General features: G+C 39.0%; 1 protein-coding gene across 1 annotated transcript; it reads right to left on the bottom strand.

The window, feature by feature from the left end:
• Positions 1 to 1,129: 1,129 nt before the first annotated feature.
• On the bottom strand, positions 1,130 to 6,555 carry LOC306867107 (uncharacterized protein). The gene is made up of 4 exons (XM_079412628.1): positions 6,210 to 6,555; positions 2,271 to 2,585; positions 1,641 to 1,955; positions 1,130 to 1,484 (listed from the first exon to the last, which is right to left on the bottom strand). The coding sequence occupies exons 1-4, from the start codon at positions 6,274 to 6,276 to the stop codon at positions 1,405 to 1,407; spliced, it is 777 nt and encodes a 258-aa protein (XP_079268754.1). The 5' UTR covers positions 6,277 to 6,555; the 3' UTR covers positions 1,130 to 1,404.
• Positions 6,556 to 26,177: the final 19,622 nt, after the last annotated feature.

Here is a 26,177-nt window from a genome sequence, read left to right as displayed (position 1 = left end):
ACAAATTAATCCTAAAAGACGTGTCTGTAAAATCACCAACAGCTTCCAGAAAGCTGGGGTGATGCTCTGACTGTCCTCAGGAGACTTTGACACAGAATTACAGATGCTACACAGCAAGATGCAAACCTCTGACCAGCACCAAACATAGAAAGACAAGATTAGAGTTCACAAAAAAGCAAAGTGTGGGCAAAGCTAAGTGATGGGAAAGCACAAATGTGGAGGGAAAAAAGGGAACTGCAAATGATCCCAAGCATACAGCCTCATCTGTAAAGCATGGTGGAGGTGGTGTCATGGCATGGGCATGCATGGCTGTCTCTGGAACAGGCCCTCTCAACTTTACTGATGACATCTTACCTACCAATATTCAAGAAAATGCCACCAGATTCATTGGGAAGTGCTTCATATTGCATCAGGACAATGACCCAAAACACCCTGCCAGTTCACTCAAGGAATTTATAAGAGCAAAGAAATGGAAAGTCTTAGATTGCCCAAGTCAATCTCCAGATTTAAATCAGATTGAACATGAATTTCAGCAGCTGGAGAGGAGAGTAAAGGCAGAAACTCCCCAAAACAAGCAACAATTGGAATTGGCTGCATTAAAGGCTGGGAAAAGTATTTCAAAGGATGAGAGCAAGAGTCTGATGATGTCTATGGGTCACAGACTCACTGCTGTGATTGTGTGCAAGGGATCTGCAACTAAATAATAGCTTTTAATCTTTTATATCTGCCTTATGTTCAACTGTCCCAATACTCATGCTCACATCAATGAGTGGGATGAACTCCGTGAGTGCTGTTCTTTATATTTGGTAAAACATCTGTGTTGAAACAGCTAATAATAAAATGTGACATTCTGTAGTTTTGTCTCATATTCATCTTTTAATCATATTTGCAAATGTCTTGACTCCACAGCCAACAGAGCAATTTTGTCTTTACTGTTCCAATACTTATGGAGGACACTGTATGTATATATATATATATATATATATATATATATATATATATATACGTTTATCAGATACTTTTATAAGAAAAAATATAATAAAGACTTTTTATTTTATTTATTTATGTATTTGTTTTTTTATTGTTTTCTTGCTTTCCTTGGTGTTTCAAGTGCCATTTTCTACTGTTTGAGCTATAGGAATATGTGCATGTAGAGTTATGAATTCAGAGCATCTTTTTTTCAGGGTAGAATGTCTTTGAAAGTTTGTATACACAAGAACCTGTAAATAGATTATGTGAAATGGCTCTGATGTCAAAATTGCTCAAAAAAGTCTGTCTCTTTGCTCTTGGAAAATACGAAAAGTGTCATTTGCTTGTGCATGCAACGAAGAAGCTTAATGATAACTGTTAAGCGAATAATACAATTGTTGTTGTTGTTTCTGTAGCTCCAGTAAAGTAGTTGGCTCAAATTATTGCACTGAAAAGGACAAGGAATATGATCCAAGTGAGAGAAACAGATCCGGTGGTTCCGTGACTTCTTGTATCTGAAATGTAAGCATTGACTTTAATATACAGCTCAGAATGTACTAAACTGAACACTACACAATTGTGCTAATCTATGAGTTAAAGTGCTACTTAAAGTACTTTCTGATTGTTGAGTAGATAGCTTTGAATTCTAAATGTGACAATTAATTACTTACCAACAGTTACATTATATTGTCCAATGATGGTAACCGAGTCTGCACTTGCTCTAGCAGTGTAGAGTCCACTGTCTGTCTCCTGTATGTTCTTCAGTGTTAGAGCATAGTTGTCAGTGTTAAAATCCACTCTATCCCTATAGGACGAATGAATCTTTACTCTACTAAAATCATACGAGACTACAATATCTGAATCATCTTTTAGCCATTCCAAATCATCAAATTTTGGGATCTTATTTGCAGGTTTTTGTATAGTAAGATGAACAGGATGTCCTTTCTGAACAGTTATTGCTGTTTTTTGGATTGTGTCACTGGATACTGTGGGGAGAAAAAAATAATTAGTTACGACAATAAAAGTGATTACTAAATTTAATTAGGAGCCTCTAAAGATGCCCATCCATTTAAGTTTACCAGAGAGTAAAGGTAGATTATTAACATTTTTTTTTATCAAAAAGTTGTATAGCATTACACTTCTTTTTTTAATGTAAGCATTGACTTTAATATACAGCTCAGAATGTACTAAACTGAACACTACACAATTGTGTTAATCTATGAGTTAAAGTGCTACTTAAAATACTTTCTGATTGTCGAGTAGATAGCTTTGAATTCTAAATGTGACAATTAATTACTTACCAACAGTTACATTATATTGTCCAATGATGGTAACCGAGTCTCCACTTGCTCTAGCAGTGTAGAGTCCACTGTCTGTCTCCTGTATGTTCTTCAGTGTTAGAGCGTAGTTTTCAGTGTTAAAATCCACTCTATCCCTATAGGACGAATGAATCTTTACTCTACTAAAATCATACGAGACTACAATATCTGAATCATCTTTTAGCCATTCCAAATCATCAAATTTTGGGATCTTATTTGCAGGTTTTTGTATAGTAAGATGAACAGGATGTCCTTTCTGAACAGTTATTGCTGTTGGTTGGATTGGGTCACTGGATACTGTGGGGAGAAAAAAATAATTAGTTACGACAATAAAAGTGATTGCTGAATTTAATTAGGAGCCTCTTGTTATGAACGCAGCCAGACAACAAGGGTAAGTAATAACACTGTGATCTTTATTTCTAGGTGCGGGTGCAGGAGATCGTGGTAATAGGTGAGTGGCTTCCAAGTGGGCAGTGTGGATGTGCCCGATAGTCGTTCTGACTTTGTCTTCCTGCTTTACAGGTTCGAGGCTCGGGGCAGAGGATGAGGACCGGAATCCAAGGACGCTGTTCACAGACGAGGCAGGTCTGGAGACAGAGGAGACAACGAGACGGAGAACAGGAGGTAAGTCTAAGAGGTAAATGTATATAAAATATACTCATCGATCCGTGGGATGCGGGAGTAGAGTCCACGTTGTATAAACGAGATCGGACAGTTTCTGTGACTGGGGTGAGTGCTTAAGTAGTGACCATGATGAGGGTGATGATGAGGTGCAGGTCCGCGTGATTAGTGACTGAGGGAGATCAGGTGAGGGCGTGCATCCGGATTGGAGAGAGGAAGGACAGGCAGACTCGTGACATTACCTCCCCCTCCCGGAAGGTGCGTCCCGCACCATAACAGTGACATCGGGGAGGGGGAGCGGGCGCCCTGGAGGCCGGAATAGGGCCAGGACACCCAGGAGACTCGGGAAGCCTCCAGGGTGGATCAGGAGACACAGGGAGCCATGGTGGGACTGGAGACTTGGAAGGCCACGGCGGATCAGGGAGCTTGGACGGCCATGGCGGATCAGGGAGCTTGGACGGCCACGGCGGATCAAGAGACCCGGGAGGCCACATCGGATCGGGGTCCTCGGGAGGCCACGATGGATCGGGGTCCTCGGGAGGCCACGATGGATCGGGGTCCTCGGACGGCCATGGCGGATCGGGGTCCTCGGGCGGCCTTGGCGTATCGGGGTCCTCGGGCGGCCTTGGCGGATCAGGGAGCTCGGACGGCCACGGCGGATCAGGGAGCTCGGACGGCCACGGCGGATCAGGGAGTTCGGACGGCCACGGCGGATCAGGGAGCTTGGATGGCCTGGGTGGATCGGGGTCCTTGGGCGGCCTTGGCGGATCGGGGTCCTTGGGCGGCCTTGGCGGATCGGGGTCCTTGGGCGGCCTGGGCGGATCGGGCGCATGAGGGCGCTCTGGAGGAGCGGGCGCCTGGGGGCGCTCTGGAGGAGCGGGCACTTGGGGGCGCTCTGGAGGAGCGGACTCTTGGGGGCGCTCTGGAGGAGCGGACTCTTGGGGGCGCTCTGGAGGAGCGGACTCTTGGGGGCGTTCTGGAGGAGCGGACTCTTGGGGGCGCTCTGGAGGGGCGGACTCTTGGGGGCGCTCTGGAGGAGCGGGCACTTGAGGGCGCTCTGGAGGAGCGGGCACTTGAGGGCGCTCTGGAGGAGCGGGCACTTGAGGGCGCTCTGGAGGAGCGGGCACTTGAGGGCGCTCTGGAGGCGCGGAGCTGGACGGAACCAGCGGGGACGAAGGAGAGCTGGACGGGACCAGTGGAGATGCAGGAGGGCGCTCTTGCAGCGCGGACACTTGAGGGCGCTCTTGCAGCGCGGACACTTGAGGGCGCTCTTGCAGCGCGGACACTTGAGGGCGCACGGGAGGCGCGAAGCTGGATAGTACCAGCGGAGACGAAGGAGAGCTGGACGGGACCAGTGGAGATGCAGGAGGGCGCTCTTGCAGTGCGGACACTTGAGGGCGCACGGGAGGCGCGAAGCTGGACAGAACCAGCGGGGACGAAGGAGAGCTGGACGGGACCAGCGTAGATGCAGGAGGGCGTTCTTGCAGAGCGGACTCTTGAGGGCGCTCTTGCAGCGCGGATTCAAAGGGGCGCTCTTGTAGCGCGGACCTTAGAGGGCGCTCTTGCAGCGCGGACATTAGAGGGCACGCTTGCAGCGCGGACATTAGAGGGCGCGCTTGCCGCGCGGACATTAGAGGGCGAGCTTGCCGCGCGGACATTAGAGGGCGCACGGGAGGTGCGGGGCTGGACGGGACCAGCGGGAAATCAGGTGGGCTGGACGGGACCATCATCGCCGTAAACGGCGCAACGTTCATCGCCTGTTGCGGCGGTTTCCACATCGCCGCGGGCGGAACATCCTTCGCCGTGGATAAGGCTCCGGCTCGGGGTCGGAGACTCTCCAGACACCGGATGATGGCGTAAGGTGAGGAAGTGAGGTCGGAGGTGTCTGGGAGCTCTCGCTGCTGGTGGTGCGTGAGCCCGAGCCGGAGCAGCATCTTGAGGGTCCCATCTTCGAGTGAGCTGGTGAGGGCAAGAGGCGCAAAAGCCAACAAAAAACTCACTGGATCCTGGATGGCGTGGGCTAAATCAAAAAACTGTGCGAGTTCGCCCATCTTCTGTGTTGGTCCGATCTTCTGTTATGAACGCAGCCAGACAACAAGGGTAAGTAATAACACTGTGATCTTTATTTCTAGGTGCGGGTGCAGGAGATCGTGGTAATAGGTGAGTGGCTTCCAAGTGGGCAGTGTGGATGTGTCCGATAGTCGTTCTGACTTTGTCTTCCTGCTTTACAGGTTCGAGGCTCGGGGCAGAGGATGAGGACCGGAATCCGAGGACGCTGTTCACAGACGAGGCAGGTCTGGAGACAGAGGAGACAACGAGACGGAGAACAGGAGGTAAGTCTAAGAGGTAAATGTATATAAAATATACTCATCGATCCGTGGGATGCGGGAGTAGAGTCCACGTTGTATAAACGAGATCGGACAGTTTCTGTGACTGGGGTGAGTGCTTAAGTAGTGACCATGATGAGGGTGATGACGAGGTGCAGGTGCGCGTGATTAGTGACTGAGGGAGACCAGGTGAGGGCGTGCATCTGGATTGGAGAGAGGAAGGACAGGCAGACTCGTGACACCTCTATAGATGCCCGTCCATTTAAGTTTACCAGCGAGTAAAGGTAGATTATTAATTTAATAACTCCCACTTTTGCCAAGGTGCTAAGCGAAGGGCTTAGCTTTAAATTAGCTGATTGTATTGTGGATACCTTTGATTCAAGCTATATTTTTGTTGCTTTTGATTCATTTATATGAATTATGACTTGATGTTTGAATAGTAGCATGTTTATATTTAAGTTTTTGTATGCATTCAAAAGGGAAAGTTTTTGAGCACCATTATAGCAGAGTGATGGTAGTACTGTAACTGCTTATTACAATACGAGACAGTCATAAAGCTCAAATAAAGAAGCTAAATGAGTAAACTGATAACTGTTTTGAGAAAATGAAATCTAGCCAATTTCAGACATGAAGCAAAGCCGTAGGTAAATGTTGTAGCATTCACAAATTGCTAATTGATTTTTACTATTAATGATCATACTTGAAATGATTTTTTAGCTAGTTTGGTTGAGTGGTAATAAAAAATACATGAAAACATGGTATATCAAATCTTTCTTTCAGTATTTTAAAAAGTGTTGTAAAACCCATACCACAGAAATCAAAACAGTTTGTTAATTTGTGTAAGACAACAACTTTACTGAAAAATATTTAGGAATTGAAATATTGTCTTACCCCGTCTACATTAAAAAGATCATATTTTAATGATATTAAATGTTAACCTTGTACTTTGAGTAGTATACAGTGACTTTGGTACCTGTGTTGGAGCTCAGATGACTGATAAACATCACAGTGAACACCAGAAGAAGAGTAGTTAACACCATTTTAGATCACGCTGGTTCATGCTTACTTGTATATCCAAAATCAGAAGAGGAAGTGTCTGATATACAGGAAGTTACCCACAGTTAAACAGAAACTTATGGCTGTTACCTGGTGACAAAAGCCCTTGTAAACTATCTATTTGGAAGATCCTGATTCCCATAGAAAAAAAAATCACATAGTTTTGACCTTGTTGGGCATATTTAATTGAATTGTCTCAAAAAAAAAAAAAAAAGAAAGAATTTTCAAAAGCATTTAGACTAGAGTAATGATTTTGCAGAAGTAAGCATGTGATTTTGTGACTAATGTTTTGTGTGTGGGAGGATATGATATGAAGAAAGGGGATAAAATTGAGAAATGTACTGGAAAGGCCACAACACTGAATTCAACATACATTTACATTGAATTGTGCTCTGTGAGGAGAGGACACGGGCAGTTGTAGTACTCCTGAAAAGAAGTTTAAAGAAAAAAATGAAAAAGAGCGCTGCAGTAACGACTTCTTTCGTTGCGTATTTACTCTGAATGAATAAGAGCATATGCATATAACAAAAGCTCAGCACATTACAGCACCAACCCATTACAGTATCACTTTTTCCCAGTAATGACTGAATGTAAACATGAGTGACTTCAAACACTTCCCATAAGAATAGGGGAAATAAGAAAATACGATCAACAGGCTATTTAACAAACTCTCTATACGGTTCACATGCTCTAGTCTCAACTGACACAGTGACACTCACGTTTTTTTTTAGAAACAGCATAAGATATTCAAAATGTACTCATAAGCACCAAACGATATATAACATCTTCATCAGTATTCACTCTTACCAATTAAATTAAAGGGACTAAATTGATAATACAAGAATACAGCTAGGATATTAACCACATGTTCATCTTCAAAAGCTGTTCAATTCGTAGTACCTGATGTGCTTCATTCAATAAAGGCATATACAAGATTAATTCAGATAACCATAATGCCTAACTCAGGCACAAACTGTTTAAATTATCTAAATGTGCCAGTTTACGATACCTCACAAGTATGAAACAACATCATTAACTTTTATACACACAAATGCCATCGACATACTGACCATTTATAACATACAACGGCCATCGTGCTAATCGCATTCTTTGTTTGTGATGCTTTTCCAGGCTTTCACCGCAGCCTGTTTCAGTTTTGGGGGGTTACTCCCTTCAGTCTCTTCTTTAGCAGGTAAAATGCATACTCTACAGGGTTTAAGTGTGGAGATGGACTTGGCCAGTCTAAAACCTTCCACTTCTTGCCCCTGATGAACTCCTTTGTTGTTTTGGCACTATGTTTTGGGTCATTATCTTGCTGCATGATGAAGGATCTCCCAATCAGTTTGGTTGCATCTTTCTGTAAATTGTCAGACAAAATATTTCTGCAGACTTCTGAGTTAATTTTGCTGCTGCCATCATGTGTTACATCATTAATGAAGATTAATGAGCCTGTCCCAGAAGAAGCGATGAAAGCCCAAGCCGTTACATTACTTGTGTAATGTGTACTATAATGTACACCTGTGTACACTGTGTTTCAGATGAGCTTGTGTGTTTGGGATCATGAGCAGATCCTTTCTTTCTCCGAACTTTAGCCTGTCCATCACTTTGGTCCATAAAACCTTGTCCCAGAATTTCTGAGTCTCGTCTCCTATTCTTCTTGCTAATGAGTGGTTTGCATCTTCTGGTGTAGCCTCTGTACTTTTGTTCATGAAGTCTTCTGCGAACAGTAGATTGGGATACCTTCACTCCTGCCCTCTGGAGGTTGTTGCTGATGTCACTAACAGTTGTTTTAGGGTCTTTCTTTACTGCTGTCACAATGTTTCTGTCATCAACTGCAGATGTTTTCCTTGATCTACCCGTTTGAGGTGTGTTACTTAGTACACCAGTGGTTTCTTTCTTCCTCAGGAGATTCCAAATGGTTGTACTTGCTATTGCCAGTGTTTGTGCAATGGTTTGATTGATTTTTCAGCTTCTCAATTGCTTGTTTTTCACCCATAGACACCTCTCTGGTTTTCATGTTGGTTTCACGTCTAACTAACTATAAATGCAGTCTGCACGGATCTGAAACTGAGCGCAGACATTCAGTGCTATTTATTGTTTGAATAATCAATTAATAGGACACACCAGGGCAACAAAACAAGTCAGTCACCTGTCAGTCACAATACTTTTGGTAACATGAAAAATGTGTGGGTTCAAACAAAAGGTGCTATCTTCTAAGTTGTGTATCAGATCCAGATGAAAATACCTGTAAATAAAGGCTGAAATGTTAATCTCTCGTCTCATATTCATCTTTTGATGTCAAACCCAAATGTTTTCAGTCTACAGCAAAAATAAAGGAATTGGCCTTACTGTTCCAATACTTTTGGAGGGCACTGTATATGGTTTCTTAATGTACTGCATGTCTCACATTCCAAGACGGCACCAGTGTCCATGGCATGCCGTCTGTCTCCATGTTGTCTGCTTAGTCTGTTGTTTGCTATCGCTTTATTTATTTGTATATGTAGTCGAGATGTCTCTGCCTTGCTTGTCTATCATTGCCAAACACTTTATAATATTAGAGCTTCTGAAGATACACTGTCTGGAAGATATTGTGTTGGGAAACCATCAGACTATGGGCCTTCCTCCCTTCCTGGCAGATATACCGGCGTTTCTACACCGACCACCATGAGTTATTCCTCGTAAGAAGCGTTGTAGACGACGGGGGAAGCGCGGTGGTGTCCTGGTTAGATTCAAGGCTTACCTGGCGTCCACATGTGTGATGTCAAGTCAAATCACTATTATTTGTATAGCGCTTTTAACAAGGCAAATTGTGTCAAAGCAGCTTTACATCGGCTTGATATAAAGCTGGGTGGCTAAATCTAGGCTAAAGCAGAGTCAGATTGTGCAAAGGACTCATCTGGTTCCAGTGGTCTTGTCCCGATGGCCGTCTAGGAGACAGGGTCTTCACTGGGGATCAGTCTCTGGGGCTCATCTAGTTGTCCTGGTCTCCGCTGACATTCAGGGCTGTAGAGGTCATCTCTAGGTGCTGATCCACCATCTGATCTGGATACGGACTGGATCCGGGTGGCTACAGTGACCATCTGATCTGGATACAGTCTGGATCCGGGTGGCTACGGTGACTTCGGAATAAGAAAGAAACAGACTAATATTAGCGTAGATGCCATTCTTCTAACATTGTAACAAGTACATCAGGTGTTTTAGGACGTGTTCCCGGTTCCGGTTGACCTAATTAATGCAGCCTAACAATCCTTTAACAGATTTGAATTATAGAAATGCGATAGTGTATCATGTGGTTAAAGAGATGGGTCTTTAATCTAGATTTAAACTGACAGTGTGTTTGCTTCCCGAACAGTGTTAGGTAGATTGTTCCAGAGTTTGGGCGCTAAATAGGAAAACAATCTCCTGCCCGCAGTTGATTTTGATATTCTAGGTATTATCAAATGGCCAGATTTGAGATTGCAGCGGACGTGAAGTACTATAGTGTGATAAGAGCTCACTCAAATACTGAGGTGCCCTAATTCACTGCTATCCATCAAAGGCCCTCTTAACAGTAAAACAGATCTGTGCATGCAATTATTTCTAATGGAAACAAAACCAAAATCATTAATAGAAATGTTGATGGCCATGGATCCTAGATTATGCAGAGATCTCCAATCCTCTTCTCAAAGTAGCTCATGAGCAAAGGTTAGTATGTGACTAAACTTTAAATTACACACACAAGTGACAAACAAGTGAAATTACAATTGGCTCTCTCAATTGCATAATGCCTACATCAATTATTCTAAACCACTTAATCTATTAGATTGTGTTAGAGAGAGAAAAAAAAGAGGTTTATACTGCGGTGTTAAATTAAACCTTATAGTGACTGACATCGTCCAGTTGCATATTATGACATCCAGCACCTATGTGGAATGCTACCAGGTCTACGCTCAATACAGTGTAATGAAAAAGAAGTTCATGTTATCCTATTTAGAATCCGTGGCATCCACAGCTAAAATAATTCAGTTCACAATCTGCTGAGGTCTCACAGAGAAAAATAAGTTTTGGCCATAAGGGGGGTGTGAATGATGGTGTTGTGGAGTGAAAGAAGGTGTCTGGTGAGACACTGAGGCAAATTAATCATTTTGCCAAAACAGCTGTATGCAGATTTTAATATGTGGGCCCACAGGGTAAATTATTCCCAATAAAATAATGACCATGGATGAATTTGGTTAAGTTTCCTGGTCAGTACCTAGGTTATTATTGTTGTGGCAGAAAGAAAAACAATGTCACACTTGCGCAGCACATTTCATGGGAAGGCAAAGCAAACAAGATTGCTCTGTCCACCCCATATCTAACTTTTCTTTTCAGCATATCATGATGGAGCTGATTCTGTGTCAAAAGGCTAAAATACTGTCTTTCTGACTGTTAACACAAATAAAGTGGGTTGAGTGTTTTCCAGGTCAAAATGCCTATGCTACTGAGCAAGATAGGCCCAGGAAATTATTGAGTTATATAGTGGAACTCAGTTTATAAAATAAAAAGATAAATTAATTTGTAAATTGTTGAGAATAAATTTGAAAAACAATAAGGATGCAGACAACTGAGTAAAACCAAATTCTTTATTATATTATAGAAAATGGGTATTAGCCCTGTACTCATTGTATTGACAGCAATGTATTTGTGTCCCTCAACCCACATGAAGTTTCCACAGGTCACACCAAAAAAGACGACTGGCCAGATGAGCAAATGAGCATGCTTGATATCACTAACAAAAACTGTTTACAGGTGACTGCAGTTCTATCAAGGCCAAGGAATGGTTACCATTAAGAACCAGTGAGTGTGCAGTTATAGTCTCGAGGAAGAATCTTGCATTGATCAACAAAATGGTTGCAAAGTGACACATGGGTCCCAAGGAAATAATAGGAAATGTTTCCAATCTCGCATTTTGTAATTAATGTTGGTATATCATATGCGAGTATGTGTGTGCGTATCATTGAAACGCAAATTTAGGTACAGCCGAGTGACTTTGAGTGACCCCCCTTGTCCCACTCTGCAACTAACAGTTTGAAAACTCTTCTAAAATCTAGTGAAATAGGAATAAATGTAATAAAACTGGGAGGTAAATGCTTAAAGCCCCGCCCATTTCAAGACAACCCGATCCACTTCCAGGTTAAATCCCGCCCATTTCCGGGTTAGGCCCCGCCCAGTCCGAGTACAGATACAGATAATTCATATGGTTAACAGATTGGCTTGGATTCAATTTATTGTCATTGCACATGTAGGTACAAGGCAACGAAATGCAATAAAGAAGAGAATACAGCACAACATGAGGAAAGAGAGGAGAAAAAAATAGTCCTCACACTACGCTCCTGAACGAGAGTGCAGTGTGAGAACAGACAAAAACCTCAGCATAGAGCACAGTCAACACAGGAACATAACTTGCATAGAAAATCTAATTCAGACGAAACAGCCATCCGGCCTGCAGCCATTACAGCGCGAACACAGACCCGTTATCAACTGACGGGATGAAGCGACGAAGGTGTGGGATGGGGGTAGGGAGGTGGATGACAATCTGTATATATGAGTGTATGAGTGTGTGTATGTGTAAGTTCGTGTGAGTTCGTATGCCTTGAAATCCATTGCGCCAGTACTCCAAACCAGTTGTCTCAGTTCGCAGGTTGTGGTGCGACACAGCAATTGCCATGGAAACGACCTTGGCCAGAGCCCAAGCACCCGACAATAACAAGGTGTTTGATGGGGGAGGGAAGAAAGAGCGTCTCCCTGCAGTATTCACAGGAGAGTTGATACCAGAGCGGCCTTGCCAAGCCGTTCTGTTTTGGGAAGCCGGAAAGAGATAAGATTGTTTTGTCTTTGGGCGAAAAGCTGTCTTCCAGTTTCACAGCTATTCTCATTGTCCATTCTGATCTCCTTGTCCATCAATTTTCCTTTCCAAAGCCAAGAGCTTAGCCGTGATCAAATCCATATTGCGGTTAATCGTCTCTGTTTCAGAGGCGACCGCTCTGCCTACAGACTCAATCATGACGGGCAGCCTTGAGAGGTTTTGGATAGCCAGTCCCGTCTCCTTAATTTTCCGATAGTTTAGGGCAACACCCAATCCAAACAGCAGAAACCCAGTTATCATGGTTCCGAATAAGAAGATGTCTTCAATGTCCTCCACGGAGAGAGCCGCCAGACACACGACCCGCCATCTCTCCCATGCGTCCATCGTGTAGCCAGCAGCAAACGTCCCAGCAGGACATTCCGGTTCTCCAGATCCCGATCTGGTGTCAATTGCGTTAAGAGACCAGTTGATCAGATCCATAATTTCGGTTTTGTAAATAGTGCAGCGAGAGTCTCTTAAGAAGGACAAGACAATACGAGAGAGCAAGCAGGGAAGTTCAGGATAGGGAGGGTAGAAAAATGCGACCGCCTTCGAACAGAGCCAAACGAGAATATAGATAGAGATACAGATAATGCTGTACTCGCTGATCCCTAATAAATATGTATAATAATATGCGGGTAAATAAATAATCAGAATCAGCGTGTCAGAGTTGAAAGAGGTCTGATCTGGAGTGTTGTGGTTCCGAAGTATTGTAAGGAGGTGTAAAATATTCTAGGGAGATGTATTCTGTGAGCTAATTTTTCCAGTGTGCTATGTGAACAGTGTTTCGGGATTTCCAGTTCAAGAAGATAGTTTTCTTGGCGATGGCTAAAGCTTGTTTGTCATTTCCTGATTGAGAGTTGATAAATCACCCAGTAGACAGAGTAATGGGATAATGGGATGCGGCAGCGCAGGAGGCAAGATAGGGATTCAGTGACATCTTTCCAAAGGACACCACTGTCCTTTTTTAATACATATTGATTGATAATGTCCTTTACTGTACTGCTGTAGGATTTAGACATTTTGAGAATTGCATATCACAAATCCGTGACTAAACTTTGTTTTTTGGTGGTGTGAAGAACTAGATGTGGTATGGTAAATTAAATATCTTAAGAGGGTTTCTGTGCAACATTTCTGTATGAAATAGCTAAATTTAACTAAGTAAACTTCATTTAAACATTTGCACAAATGCCATAAACTTCGTTTGTAAGTGACAAGTCGATATGCATTTAAAATTAATAGCTGAATTTGGTTATTGTCCCAATCCAAATGTTGTGGAAATGTTTAATGGGTTTGAAACCAGAGATAGAATTATGTGATCACTTGTAGATATAATACATAAGGACACTTATGCACTTGTTTTGTCTTAATTTTAATTTATGATAATGCATTTTACAAATAGGAGAAACTCCTTTGTGTGTGGACACTTACCTGTGATGATCATAATCATTTAAGTCAGAGTGTTTCCAACTATTTACATTTAACACTAAACTGATTCAAAATTCAATAACTAGAAATAAATGTTTATTTTCTGTGTGCATTAATGTATTTACATTATGCGTGGGTGTAATGTGTGTTTTTATGTGGACAGACAACATTTATGGCATTCTGTGTCCCCTCAGAGAACTTAAAATATACTGATCTGGTTCAATTATTAGGCAAGGAAGATGATCAGATATAGATCTTTCTGTGATCATCTGAAACTAGACCAAGATCTTGACTTTCTTGAACATTGCAAGACTGGGGTGAAGGTCTGCAGTCACCTTGCTGCTCTTGTTTGTTATTGAATTTACATGGAAGCAATATTGGCAATGAGTTATGAAAAAAAAACAAAGTTTTATTGAGACTGATCATACTATCTTGGTCATTAACAACAACAATAGTAATAGTAACAATAGCGACAATACTAACTAAAAGTGTAAATGATGCTCATATGCCACTGAATGATATAGACATTAACTCAGTAATATACCCAGGGTGATCTTTAAAATGTTTGAATTTTACACGGACAATCTTTAAAAACAGGGTGACACCTAATCAATGTCATCCCTGTTACCCACGTCACAACCTGTTACTCCAAAAAAGTAACAGGGCTGACAGTAACAGGTTTGATATTTCAAACTAATTTGCTAAATGCTAGCTAACAGTCATGTTTACAAAAGCACATGTTGGTGGTAGCAGCACAGACAGGAAACAGGAAGGTAGCAGAAGGGACAGGAGGCTGGGTGGCAGGACGAACAAGTTATGATGGTGTCTGGCACAGTGAAAAGGAAGCATTTATTTTTGCATGGAAAGCAGTGTTGTCGGTGGTAGGGTAACAGAATGAATGGAATGCATAAATATGAGAGGGTCTTGCAGAGCAGGGGTGTAGCCAGGTGGGTTAGGGATGGCTGAGGACACCGTAACAGGAAAGGAATCACTGTGTCTGGGGACTTTTGAGGGATATTTATTTTTAAAAAATTAACTAAATGGTCCTTGTTAATCCTTAGAGATGAACATCCTTTGTCGTCCTTTAAATCAATAGAATTGGCATCCACATTCATAACAGTGTATGGACCAATGTAGTCTGGGTTTACCCCCTTTTCTCTGCCTGCTTCATATGTTGTGGTGCAGCACTCTGTCTCCAACTTTATTGTTTTTTTTATTTTATGTTTACTTTGAACTAATATTCTCCTGTGCAGTTTTGAATATCCTGCCGTGCCTTTTGATACATTCTGCAACACACTCCTCTGCTAAAATATCCTCAATGCTTTCAATGATCTATCCAAGAAAAGTTGCATTTAACTTTAGATTGCAAATGAAAACTAACTTTGAAATGTAGCTTTTCTGCACATTTTAGAGCAGCCTTTTATTGTGGCCAGCCTAAGGCACACCTGTGCAATAATCATGCTGTCTAATCAGGATCTTGATATGCCACACCTGTGAGGTGGATGGATTATCTCGGCAAAGGAGAAGTGCTCACTAACACAGATTTGTGACCAATATTTGAGAGAAACAGGCCTTTTGTGTACATAGAAAAAGTGTTAGATCTTCGAGTTCAGCTCATGAAAAATGGGGGCAAAAACAAAAGTGTTGCGTTTATAATTTTGTTCAGCGTGTATGTATATATATATATATATATATGTATGTATGTGTGTGTGTGTTTCAAGTTTTCCCGGGTCATGTTGACGATGACATGAAACGGCTTGGGATTCGTTTTAAAAACGACTTGTTTCAATGATTCAGAGTCAACTCTTTCTTTTTAGAGACAATAACTTTATACACTGCACTTTCAGATTGAAAACTTTGCAGGATGTTTTCATACATTTAGACCTATTTTACACTGCATGAAAGGTAACTGTCAAAAAATCCATAATAGGGGCACTTTAATTACTGATTCATCATCAGAACACAAATTAAGATATTTTTGATGAATTTCCGAGAACTTTCTGATCCTCCATAGACATGATCCGTAAGGTTCCTTACACGTTCAAGGCCCAGAAAGGTACCAAAAACATCGGCAAAGTAGTCCATGTGACATCAGTGGTTCAATAGGAATTTTATGAAGCTATGAGAATACTTTTTGTGCGCAAATACAATTCAACAATTTATCTCCTCCGCATCACCTTGGTATGGCAAGCCGTTCAGGAAATAATTAATGTGTATTGTGTTAATATGGATTGGTTCTCTGGTTGAATGTATGGTTTAATGACAAACGCGTTCGTTTATAATACATTGGTATAACCAGACATATATTGGTTTAGATACATCGGTCTGATCACATGCACGTGGGTTTGCGCCTGTATACGTTGGTTTGTTCAAGTAAACATTGGGCTCCTCAAATATGCAATGGTTTCCTCAACTATATATTGGGTGAGATAAATCGGTTTCCTCAAGTATACACTGGTTTCTTCAAGTATACATTGGTTTGTATATATATCGTTTTCTTCAAGTATGTTATGGTTTAGATACATTGGTTGGCTTCGGTATACATTGGTTTGTTCAACAGTATATCGGCTTAGATACATCGGATTACTTAAGCTTATATAGGTTTTTTCAATTATATATTGGTTTAAATACATCGGTTTTCTCAACGATGTATTGGTTTGTATACGTTGGTTTCTTCAAGTATATATTGGTTTGGATACATCGGTTTTCTCAGCAATGTATTGGTTTGTATACGTTGGTTTCGTCAAGTATATATTGGTTTGTATACGTTGGTTTTTTCAAGCATATATTGGTTTGGATACATCGGTTTTCTCAGCGATGTATTGGTTTGTATACGTTGGTTTTTTCAAGTATATATTGGTTTGGATACATCGGTTTTCTCAGCAATGTATTGGTTTGTATACGTTGGTTTTGTCAAGTACATATTGGTTTGTATACGTTGGTTTCGTCAAGTATATATTGGTTTGTATACATCGGTTTTCTCAACGATGTATTGGTTTGTATACGTTGGTTTTGTCAAGTATATATTGCTTTGTATACGTTGGTTTCGTCAAGTATATATTGGTTTGTATACGTTGGTTTTGTCAAGTACATATTGGTTTGGATACATCGGTTTTCTCAGCGATGTATTGGTTTGTATACGTTGGTTTCTTCAAGTATATATTGGTTTGGATACATCGGTTTTCGCAGCGATGTATTGGTTTGTATACGCTGGTTTCTTCAAGTATATATTGGTTTGGATAAATCGGTTTTCTCAGCGATGTATTGGTTTGTATATGTTGGTTTCGTCAAGTATATATTGGTTTGGATACATCGGTTTTCTCAACGATGTATTGGTTGGTATACGTTGGTTTCTTCAAGTATATATTGGTTTGGATACATCGGTTTTCTCAGCGATGTATTGGTTTGTATATATTGGTTTCGTCAAGTATATATTGGTTTGGATACATCGGTTTTCTCAACGATGTATTGGTTGGTATACGTTGGTTTCTTCAAGTACATATTGGTTTGGTTACATCGGTTTTCTCAACGGTGTATTGGTTTGTATATATTGGTTTCGTCAAGTATATATTGGTTTGGATACATCGGTTTTCTCAACGATGTATTGGTTGGTATACGTTGGTTTCTTCAAGTACATATTGGTTTGGATACATCGGTTTTCTCAACGATGTATTGGTTTGTATACGCTGGTTTCTTCAAGTATATATTGGTTTGGATAAATCGGTTTTCTCAGCGATGTATTGGTTTGTATATGTTGGTTTCGTCAAGTATATATTGGTTTGGATACATCGGTTTTCTCAACGATGTATTGGTTGGTATACGTTGGTTTCTTCAAGTACATATTGGTTTGGATAAATCGGTTTTCTCAGCGATGTATTGGTTTGTATACGTTGGTTTCGTCAAGTATATATTGGTTTGTATACATTGGTTTTCTCAACGATGTATTGGTTTGTATACGTTGGTTTTGTCAAGTATATATTGCTTTGTATACGTTGGTTTCGTCAAGTATATATTGGTTTGTATACGTTGGTTTTGTCAAGTACATATTGGTTTGGATACATCGGTTTTCTCAGCGATGTATTGGTTTGTATACGTTGGTTTCTTCAAGTATATATTGGTTTGGATACATCGGTTTTCTCAGCGATGTATTGGTTTGTATACGCTGGTTTCTTCAAGTATATATTGGTTTGGATAAATCGGTTTTCTCAGCGATGTATTGGTTTGTATATGTTGGTTTCGTCAAGTATATATTGGTTTGGATACATCGGTTTTCTCAACGATGTATTGGTTGGTATACGTTGGTTTCTTCAAGTACATATTGGTTTGGATAAATCGGTTTTCTCAGCGATGTATTGGTTTGTATACGTTGGTTTCGTCAAGTATATATTGGTTTGTATACATTGGTTTTCTCAACGATGTATTGGTTTGTATACGTTGGTTTTGTCAAGTATATATTGCTTTGTATACGTTGGTTTCGTCAAGTATATATTGGTTTGTATACGTTGGTTTTGTCAAGTACATATTGGTTTGGATACATCGGTTTTCTCAGCGATGTATTGGTTTGTATACGTTGGTTTATTCAAGTATATATTGGTTTGGATACATCGGTTTTCTCAGCGATGTATTGGTTTGTATACGTTGGTTTTGTCAAGTATATATTGGTTTGGATACATCGGTTTTCTCAACGATGTATTGGTTTGTATATGTTGGTTTCGTCAAGTATATATTGGTTTGGATACATCGGTTTTCTCAACGATGTATTGGTTTGTATACGCTGGTTTCTTCAAGTATATATTGGTTTGGATACATCGGTTTTCTCAGCGATGTATTGGTTTGTATACGCTGGTTTCTTCAAGTATATATTGGTTTGGATACATCGGTTTTCTCAGCGATGTATTGGTTTGTATACGTTGGTTTCTTCAAGTATATATTGGTTTGGATGCATCGGTTTTCTCAGCGATGTATTGGTTTGTATACGTTGGTTTTTTCAAGTATATATTGGTTTGGATACATCGGTTTTCTCAGCAATGTATTGGTTTGTATACGTTGGTTTTTTCAAGTATATATTGGTTTGGATACATCGGTTTTCTCAGCGATGTATTGGTTTGTATACGTTGGTTTTGTCAAGTACATATTGGTTTGTATACGTTGGTTTCGTCAAGTATATATTGGTTTGTATACATCGGTTTTCTCAACGATGTATTGGTTTGTATACGTTGGTTTTGTCAAGTATATATTGCTTTGTATACGTTGGTTTCGTCAAGTATATATTGGTTTGTATACGTTGGTTTTGTCAAGTACATATTGGTTTGGATACATCGGTTTTCTCAGCGATGTATTGGTTTGTATACGCTGGTTTCTTCAAGTATATATTGGTTTGGATAAATCGGTTTTCTCAGCGATGTATTGGTTTGTATACGCTGGTTTCTTCAAGTATATATTGGTTTGGATAAATCGGTTTTCTCAACGATGTATTGGTTTGTATACGCTGGTTTCTTCAAGTATATATTGGTTTGGATAAATCGGTTTTCTGAACGATGTATTGGTTTGTATACGCTGGTTTCTTCAAGTATATATTGGTTTGGATACATCAGTTTTCTCAGCGATGTATTGGTTTGTATACGTTGGTTTCTTCAAGTATATATTGGTTTGGATACATCAGTTTTCTCAGCGATGTATTGGTTTGTATACGTTGGTTTCTTCAAGTATATATTGGTTTGGATACATCGGTATTCTCAGCAATGTATTGGTTTGTATACATTGGTTTTGTCAAGTACATATTGGTTTGTATACGTTGGTTTCGTCAAGTATATATTGGTTTGTATACATCGGTTTTCTCAACGATGTATTGGTTTGTATACGTTGGTTTTGTCAAGTATATATTGCTTTGTATACGTTGGTTTCGTCAAGTATATATTGCTTTGTATACGTTGGTTTCGTCAAGTATATATTGGTTTGTATACGTTGGTTTTGTCAAGTACATATTGGTTTGGATACATCGGTTTTCTCAACGATGTATTGGTTTGTATACGTTGGTTTCGTCAAGTATATATTGGTTTGGATACATCGGTTTTCTCAGCGATGTATTGGTTTGTATACGTTGGTTTCTTCAAGTATATATTGGTTTGTATACGTTGGTTTCGTCAAGTATATATTGGTTTGTATACGTTGGTTTCGTCAAGTATATATTGGTTTGGATACATCGGTTTTCTCAACGATGTATTGGTTTGTATACGCTGGTTTCTTCAAGTATATATTGGTTTGGATAAATCGGTTTTCTCAGCGATGTATTGGTTTGTATATGTTGGTTTCGTCAAGTATATATTGGTTTGGATACATCGGTTTTCTCAACGATGTATTGGTTGGTATACGTTGGTTTCTTCAAGTACATATTGGTTTGGATAAATCGGTTTTCTCAGCGATGTATTGGTTTGTATACGTTGGTTTATTCAAGTATATATTGGTTTGGATACATTGGTTTTCTCAACGATGTATTGGTTTGTATACGTTGGTTTATTCAAGTATATATTGGTTTGGATACATCGGTTTTCTCAACGATGTATTGGTTTGTATACGCTGGTTTCTTCAAGTATATATTGGTTTGGATACATCAGTTTTCTCAGCGATGTATTGGTTTGTATACGTTGGTTTCTTCAAGTATATATTGGTTTGGATACATCAGTTTTCTCAGCGATGTATTGGTTTGTATACGTTGGTTTCTTCAAGTATATATTGGTTTGGATACATCGGTATTCTCAGCAATGTATTGGTTTGTATACATTGGTTTTGTCAAGTACATATTGGTTTGTATACGTTGGTTTCGTCAAGTATATATTGGTTTGTATACATCGGTTTTCTCAACGATGTATTGGTTTGTATACGTTGGTTTTGTCAAGTATATATTGCTTTGTATACGTTGGTTTCGTCAAGTATATATTGGTTTGTATACGTTGGTTTTGTCAAGTACATATTGGTTTGGATACATCGGTTTTCTCAGCGATGTATTGGTTTGTATACGCTGGTTTCTTCAAGTATATATTGGTTTGGATAAATCGGTTTTCTCAGCGATGTATTGGTTTGTATACGCTGGTTTCTTCAAGTATATATTGGTTTGGATAAATCGGTTTTCTCAACGATGTATTGGTTTGTATACGCTGGTTTCTTCAAGTATATATTGGTTTGGATAAATCGGTTTTCTGAACGATGTATTGGTTTGTATACGCTGGTTTCTTCAAGTATATATTGGTTTGGATACATCAGTTTTCTCAGCGATGTATTGGTTTGTATACGTTGGTTTCTTCAAGTATATATTGGTTTGGATACATCAGTTTTCTCAGCGATGTATTGGTTTGTATACGTTGGTTTCTTCAAGTATATATTGGTTTGGATACATCGGTATTCTCAGCAATGTATTGGTTTGTATACATTGGTTTTGTCAAGTACATATTGGTTTGTATACGTTGGTTTCGTCAAGTATATATTGGTTTGTATACATCGGTTTTCTCAACGATGTATTGGTTTGTATACGTTGGTTTTGTCAAGTATATATTGCTTTGTATACGTTGGTTTCGTCAAGTATATATTGCTTTGTATACGTTGGTTTCGTCAAGTATATATTGGTTTGTATACGTTGGTTTTGTCAAGTACATATTGGTTTGGATACATCGGTTTTCTCAACGATGTATTGGTTTGTATACGCTGGTTTCGTCAAGTATATATTGGTTTGGATAAATCGGTTTTCTCAGCGATGTATTGGTTTGTATACGTTGGTTTCGTCAAGTATATATTGGTTTGGATACATCGGTTTTCTCAACGATGTATTGGTTGGTATACGTTGGTTTCTTCAAGTACATATTGGTTTGGATAAATCGGTTTTCTCAGCGATGTATTGGTTTGTATACGTTGGTTTATTCAAGTATATATTGGTTTGGATACATTGGTTTTCTCAACGATGTATTGGTTTGTATACGTTGGTTTCTTCAAGTATATATTGGTTTGTATACGTTGGGTTCGTCAAGTATATATTGGTTTGGATACATTGGTTTTCTCAACGATGTATTGGTTTGTATACGTTGGTTTCTTCAAGTATATATTGGTTTGTATACGTTGGTTTCTTCAAGTATATATTGGTTTGGATAAATCGGTTTTCTCAGCGATGTATTGGTTTGTATATGTTGGTTTCGTCAAGTACATATTGGTTTGGATACATCGGTTTTCTCAACGATGTATTGGTTTGTATACGTTGGTTTCGTCAAGTATATATTGGTTTGGATACATCGGTTTTCTCAACGATGTATTGGTTGGTATACGTTGGTTTCTTCAAGTACATATTGGTTTGGATAAATCGGTTTTCTCAGCGATGTATTGGTTTGTATACGTTGGTTTATTCAAGTATATATTGGTTTGGATACATTGGTTTTCTCAACGATGTATTGGTTTGTATACGTTGGTTTCTTCAAGTATATATTGGTTTGTATACGTTGGTTTCGTCAAGTATATATTGGTTTGTATACGTTGGTTTTGTCAAGTATATATTGGTTTGGATACATCGGTTTTCTCAACGATGTATTGGTTTGTATACGCTGGTTTCTTCAAGTATATATTGGTTTGGATAAATCGGTTTTCTCAGCGATGTATTGGTTTGTATATGTTGGTTTCGTCAAGTATATATTGGTTTGGATACATCGGTTTTCTCAACGATGTATTGGTTGGTATACGTTGGTTTCTTCAAGTACATATTGGTTTGGATAAATCGGTTTTCTCAGCGATGTATTGGTTTGTATACGTTGGTTTATTCAAGTATATATTGGTTTGGATACATTGGTTTTCTCAACGATGTATTGGTTTGTATACGTTGGTTTATTCAAGTATATATTGGTTTGGATACATCGGTTTTCTCAACGATGTATTGGTTTGTATACGCTGGTTCCTTCAAGTATATATTGGTTTGGATACATCGGTTTTCTCAGCAATGTATTGGTTTGTATACGTTGGTTTTTTCAAGTATATATTGGTTTGGATACATCGGTTTTCTCAGCGATGTATTGGTTTGTATACGTTGGTTTTGTCAAGTATATATTGGTTTGTATACATCGGTTTTCTCAACGATGTATTGGTTTGTATACGTTGGTTTTGTCAAGTATATATTGCTTTGTATACGTTGGTTTTGTCAAGTATATATTGCTTTGTATACGTTGGTTTCGTCAAGTATATATTGCTTTGTATACGTTGGTTTCGTCAAGTATATATTGGTTTGTATACGTTGGTTTTGTCAAGTACATATTGGTTTGGATACATCGGTTTTCTCAGCGATGTATTGGTTTGTATACGTTGGTTTCTTCAAGTATATATTGGTTTGGATACATCGGTTTTCTCAGCGATGTATTGGTTTGTATACGCTGGTTTCTTCAAGTATATATTGGTTTGGATAAATCGGTTTTCTCAGCGATGTATTGGTTTGTATACGTTGGTTTTGTCAAGTATATATTGGTTTGGATACATCGGTTTTCTCAACGATGTATTGGTTTGTATATGTTGGTTTCGTCAAGTATATATTGGTTTGGATACATCGGTTTTCTCAACGATGTATTGGTTTGTATACGCTGGTTTCTTCAAGTATATATTGGTTTGGATACATCGGTTTTCTCAGCGATTTATTGGTTTGTATACGCTGGTTTCTTCAAGTATATATTGGTTTGGATAAATCGGTTTTCTCAGCGATGTATTGGTTTGTATACGCTGGTTTCTTCAAGTATATATTGGTTTGGATAAATCGGTTTTCTCAACGATGTATTGGTTTGTATACGCTGGTTTCTTCAAGTATATATTGGTTTGGATAAATCGGTTTTCTGAACGATGTATTGGTTTGTATACGCTGGTTTCTTCAAGTATATATTGGTTTGGATACATCAGTTTTCTCAGCGATGTATTGGTTTGTATACGTTGGTTTCTTCAAGTATATATTGGTTTGGATACATCAGTTTTCTCAGCGATGTATTGGTTTGTATACGTTGGTTTCTTCAAGTATATATTGGTTTGGATACATCGGTATTCTCAGCAATGTATTGGTTTGTATACATTGGTTTTGTCAAGTACATATTGGTTTGTATACGTTGGTTTCGTCAAGTATATATTGGTTTGTATACATCGGTTTTCTCAACGATGTATTGGTTTGTATACGTTGGTTTTGTCAAGTATATATTGCTTTGTATACGTTGGTTTCGTCAAGTATATATTGCTTTGTATACGTTGGTTTCGTCAAGTATATATTGGTTTGTATACGTTGGTTTTGTCAAGTACATATTGGTTTGGATACATCGGTTTTCTCAACGATGTATTGGTTTGTATACGCTGGTTTCGTCAAGTATATATTGGTTTGGATAAATCGGTTTTCTCAGCGATGTATTGGTTTGTATACGTTGGTTTCGTCAAGTATATATTGGTTTGGATACATCGGTTTTCTCAACGATGTATTGGTTGGTATACGTTGGTTTCTTCAAGTACATATTGGTTTGGATAAATCGGTTTTCTCAGCGATGTATTGGTTTGTATACGTTGGTTTATTCAAGTATATATTGGTTTGGATACATTGGTTTTCTCAACGATGTATTGGTTTGTATACGTTGGTTTCTTCAAGTATATATTGGTTTGTATACGTTGGGTTCGTCAAGTATATATTGGTTTGGATACATTGGTTTTCTCAACGATGTATTGGTTTGTATACGTTGGTTTCTTCAAGTATATATTGGTTTGTATACGTTGGTTTCTTCAAGTATATATTGGTTTGGATAAATCGGTTTTCTCAGCGATGTATTGGTTTGTATATGTTGGTTTCGTCAAGTACATATTGGTTTGGATACATCGGTTTTCTCAACGATGTATTGGTTTGTATACGTTGGTTTCGTCAAGTATATATTGGTTTGGATACATCGGTTTTCTCAACGATGTATTGGTTGGTATACGTTGGTTTCTTCAAGTACATATTGGTTTGGATAAATCGGTTTTCTCAGCGATGTATTGGTTTGTATACGTTGGTTTATTCAAGTATATATTGGTTTGGATACATTGGTTTTCTCAACGATGTATTGGTTTGTATACGTTGGTTTCTTCAAGTATATATTGGTTTGTATACGTTGGTTTCGTCAAGTATATATTGGTTTGTATACGTTGGTTTTGTCAAGTATATATTGGTTTGGATACATCGGTTTTCTCAACGATGTATTGGTTTGTATACGCTGGTTTCTTCAAGTATATATTGGTTTGGATAAATCGGTTTTCTCAGCGATGTATTGGTTTGTATATGTTGGTTTCGTCAAGTATATATTGGTTTGGATACATCGGTTTTCTCAACGATGTATTGGTTGGTATACGTTGGTTTCTTCAAGTACATATTGGTTTGGATAAATCGGTTTTCTCAGCGATGTATTGGTTTGTATACGTTGGTTTATTCAAGTATATATTGGTTTGGATACATTGGTTTTCTCAACGATGTATTGGTTTGTATACGTTGGTTTATTCAAGTATATATTGGTTTGGATACATCGGTTTTCTCAACGATGTATTGGTTTGTATACGCTGGTTCCTTCAAGTATATATTGGTTTGGATACATCGGTTTTCTCAGCAATGTATTGGTTTGTATACGTTGGTTTTTTCAAGTATATATTGGTTTGGATACATCGGTTTTCTCAGCGATGTATTGGTTTGTATACGTTGGTTTTGTCAAGTATATATTGGTTTGTATACATCGGTTTTCTCAACGATGTATTGGTTTGTATACGTTGGTTTTGTCAAGTATATATTGCTTTGTATACGTTGGTTTTGTCAAGTATATATTGCTTTGTATACGTTGGTTTCGTCAAGTATATATTGCTTTGTATACGTTGGTTTCGTCAAGTATATATTGGTTTGTATACGTTGGTTTTGTCAAGTACATATTGGTTTGGATACATCGGTTTTCTCAGCGATGTATTGGTTTGTATACGTTGGTTTCTTCAAGTATATATTGGTTTGGATACATCGGTTTTCTCAGCGATGTATTGGTTTGTATACGCTGGTTTCTTCAAGTATATATTGGTTTGGATAAATCGGTTTTCTCAGCGATGTATTGGTTTGTATACGTTGGTTTTGTCAAGTATATATTGGTTTGGATACATCGGTTTTCTCAACGATGTATTGGTTTGTATATGTTGGTTTCGTCAAGTATATATTGGTTTGGATACATCGGTTTTCTCAACGATGTATTGGTTTGTATACGCTGGTTTCTTCAAGTATATATTGGTTTGGATACATCGGTTTTCTCAGCGATTTATTGGTTTGTATACGCTGGTTTCTTCAAGTATATATTGGTTTGGATACATCGGTTTTCTCAGCGATGTATTGGTTTGTATACGTTGGTTTCTTCAAGTATATATTGGTTTGGATGCATCGGTTTTCTCAGCGATGTATTGGTTTGTATACGTTGGTTTTTTCAAGTATATATTGGTTTGGATGCATCGGTTTTCTCAGCAATGTATTGGTTTGTATACGTTGGTTTTTTCAAGTATATATTGGTTTGGATACATCGGTTTTCTCAGCGATGTATTGGTTTGTATACG

Source organism: Barbus barbus (assembly GCF_936440315.1).
Source record: "Barbus barbus genome assembly, chromosome: 4".
Lineage (NCBI taxonomy): Eukaryota > Metazoa > Chordata > Actinopteri > Cypriniformes > Cyprinidae > Barbus > Barbus barbus.
The sequence above is the reverse complement of the archived record's forward strand: the minus strand, read 5'-3'. Positions and strand labels throughout refer to the sequence as shown.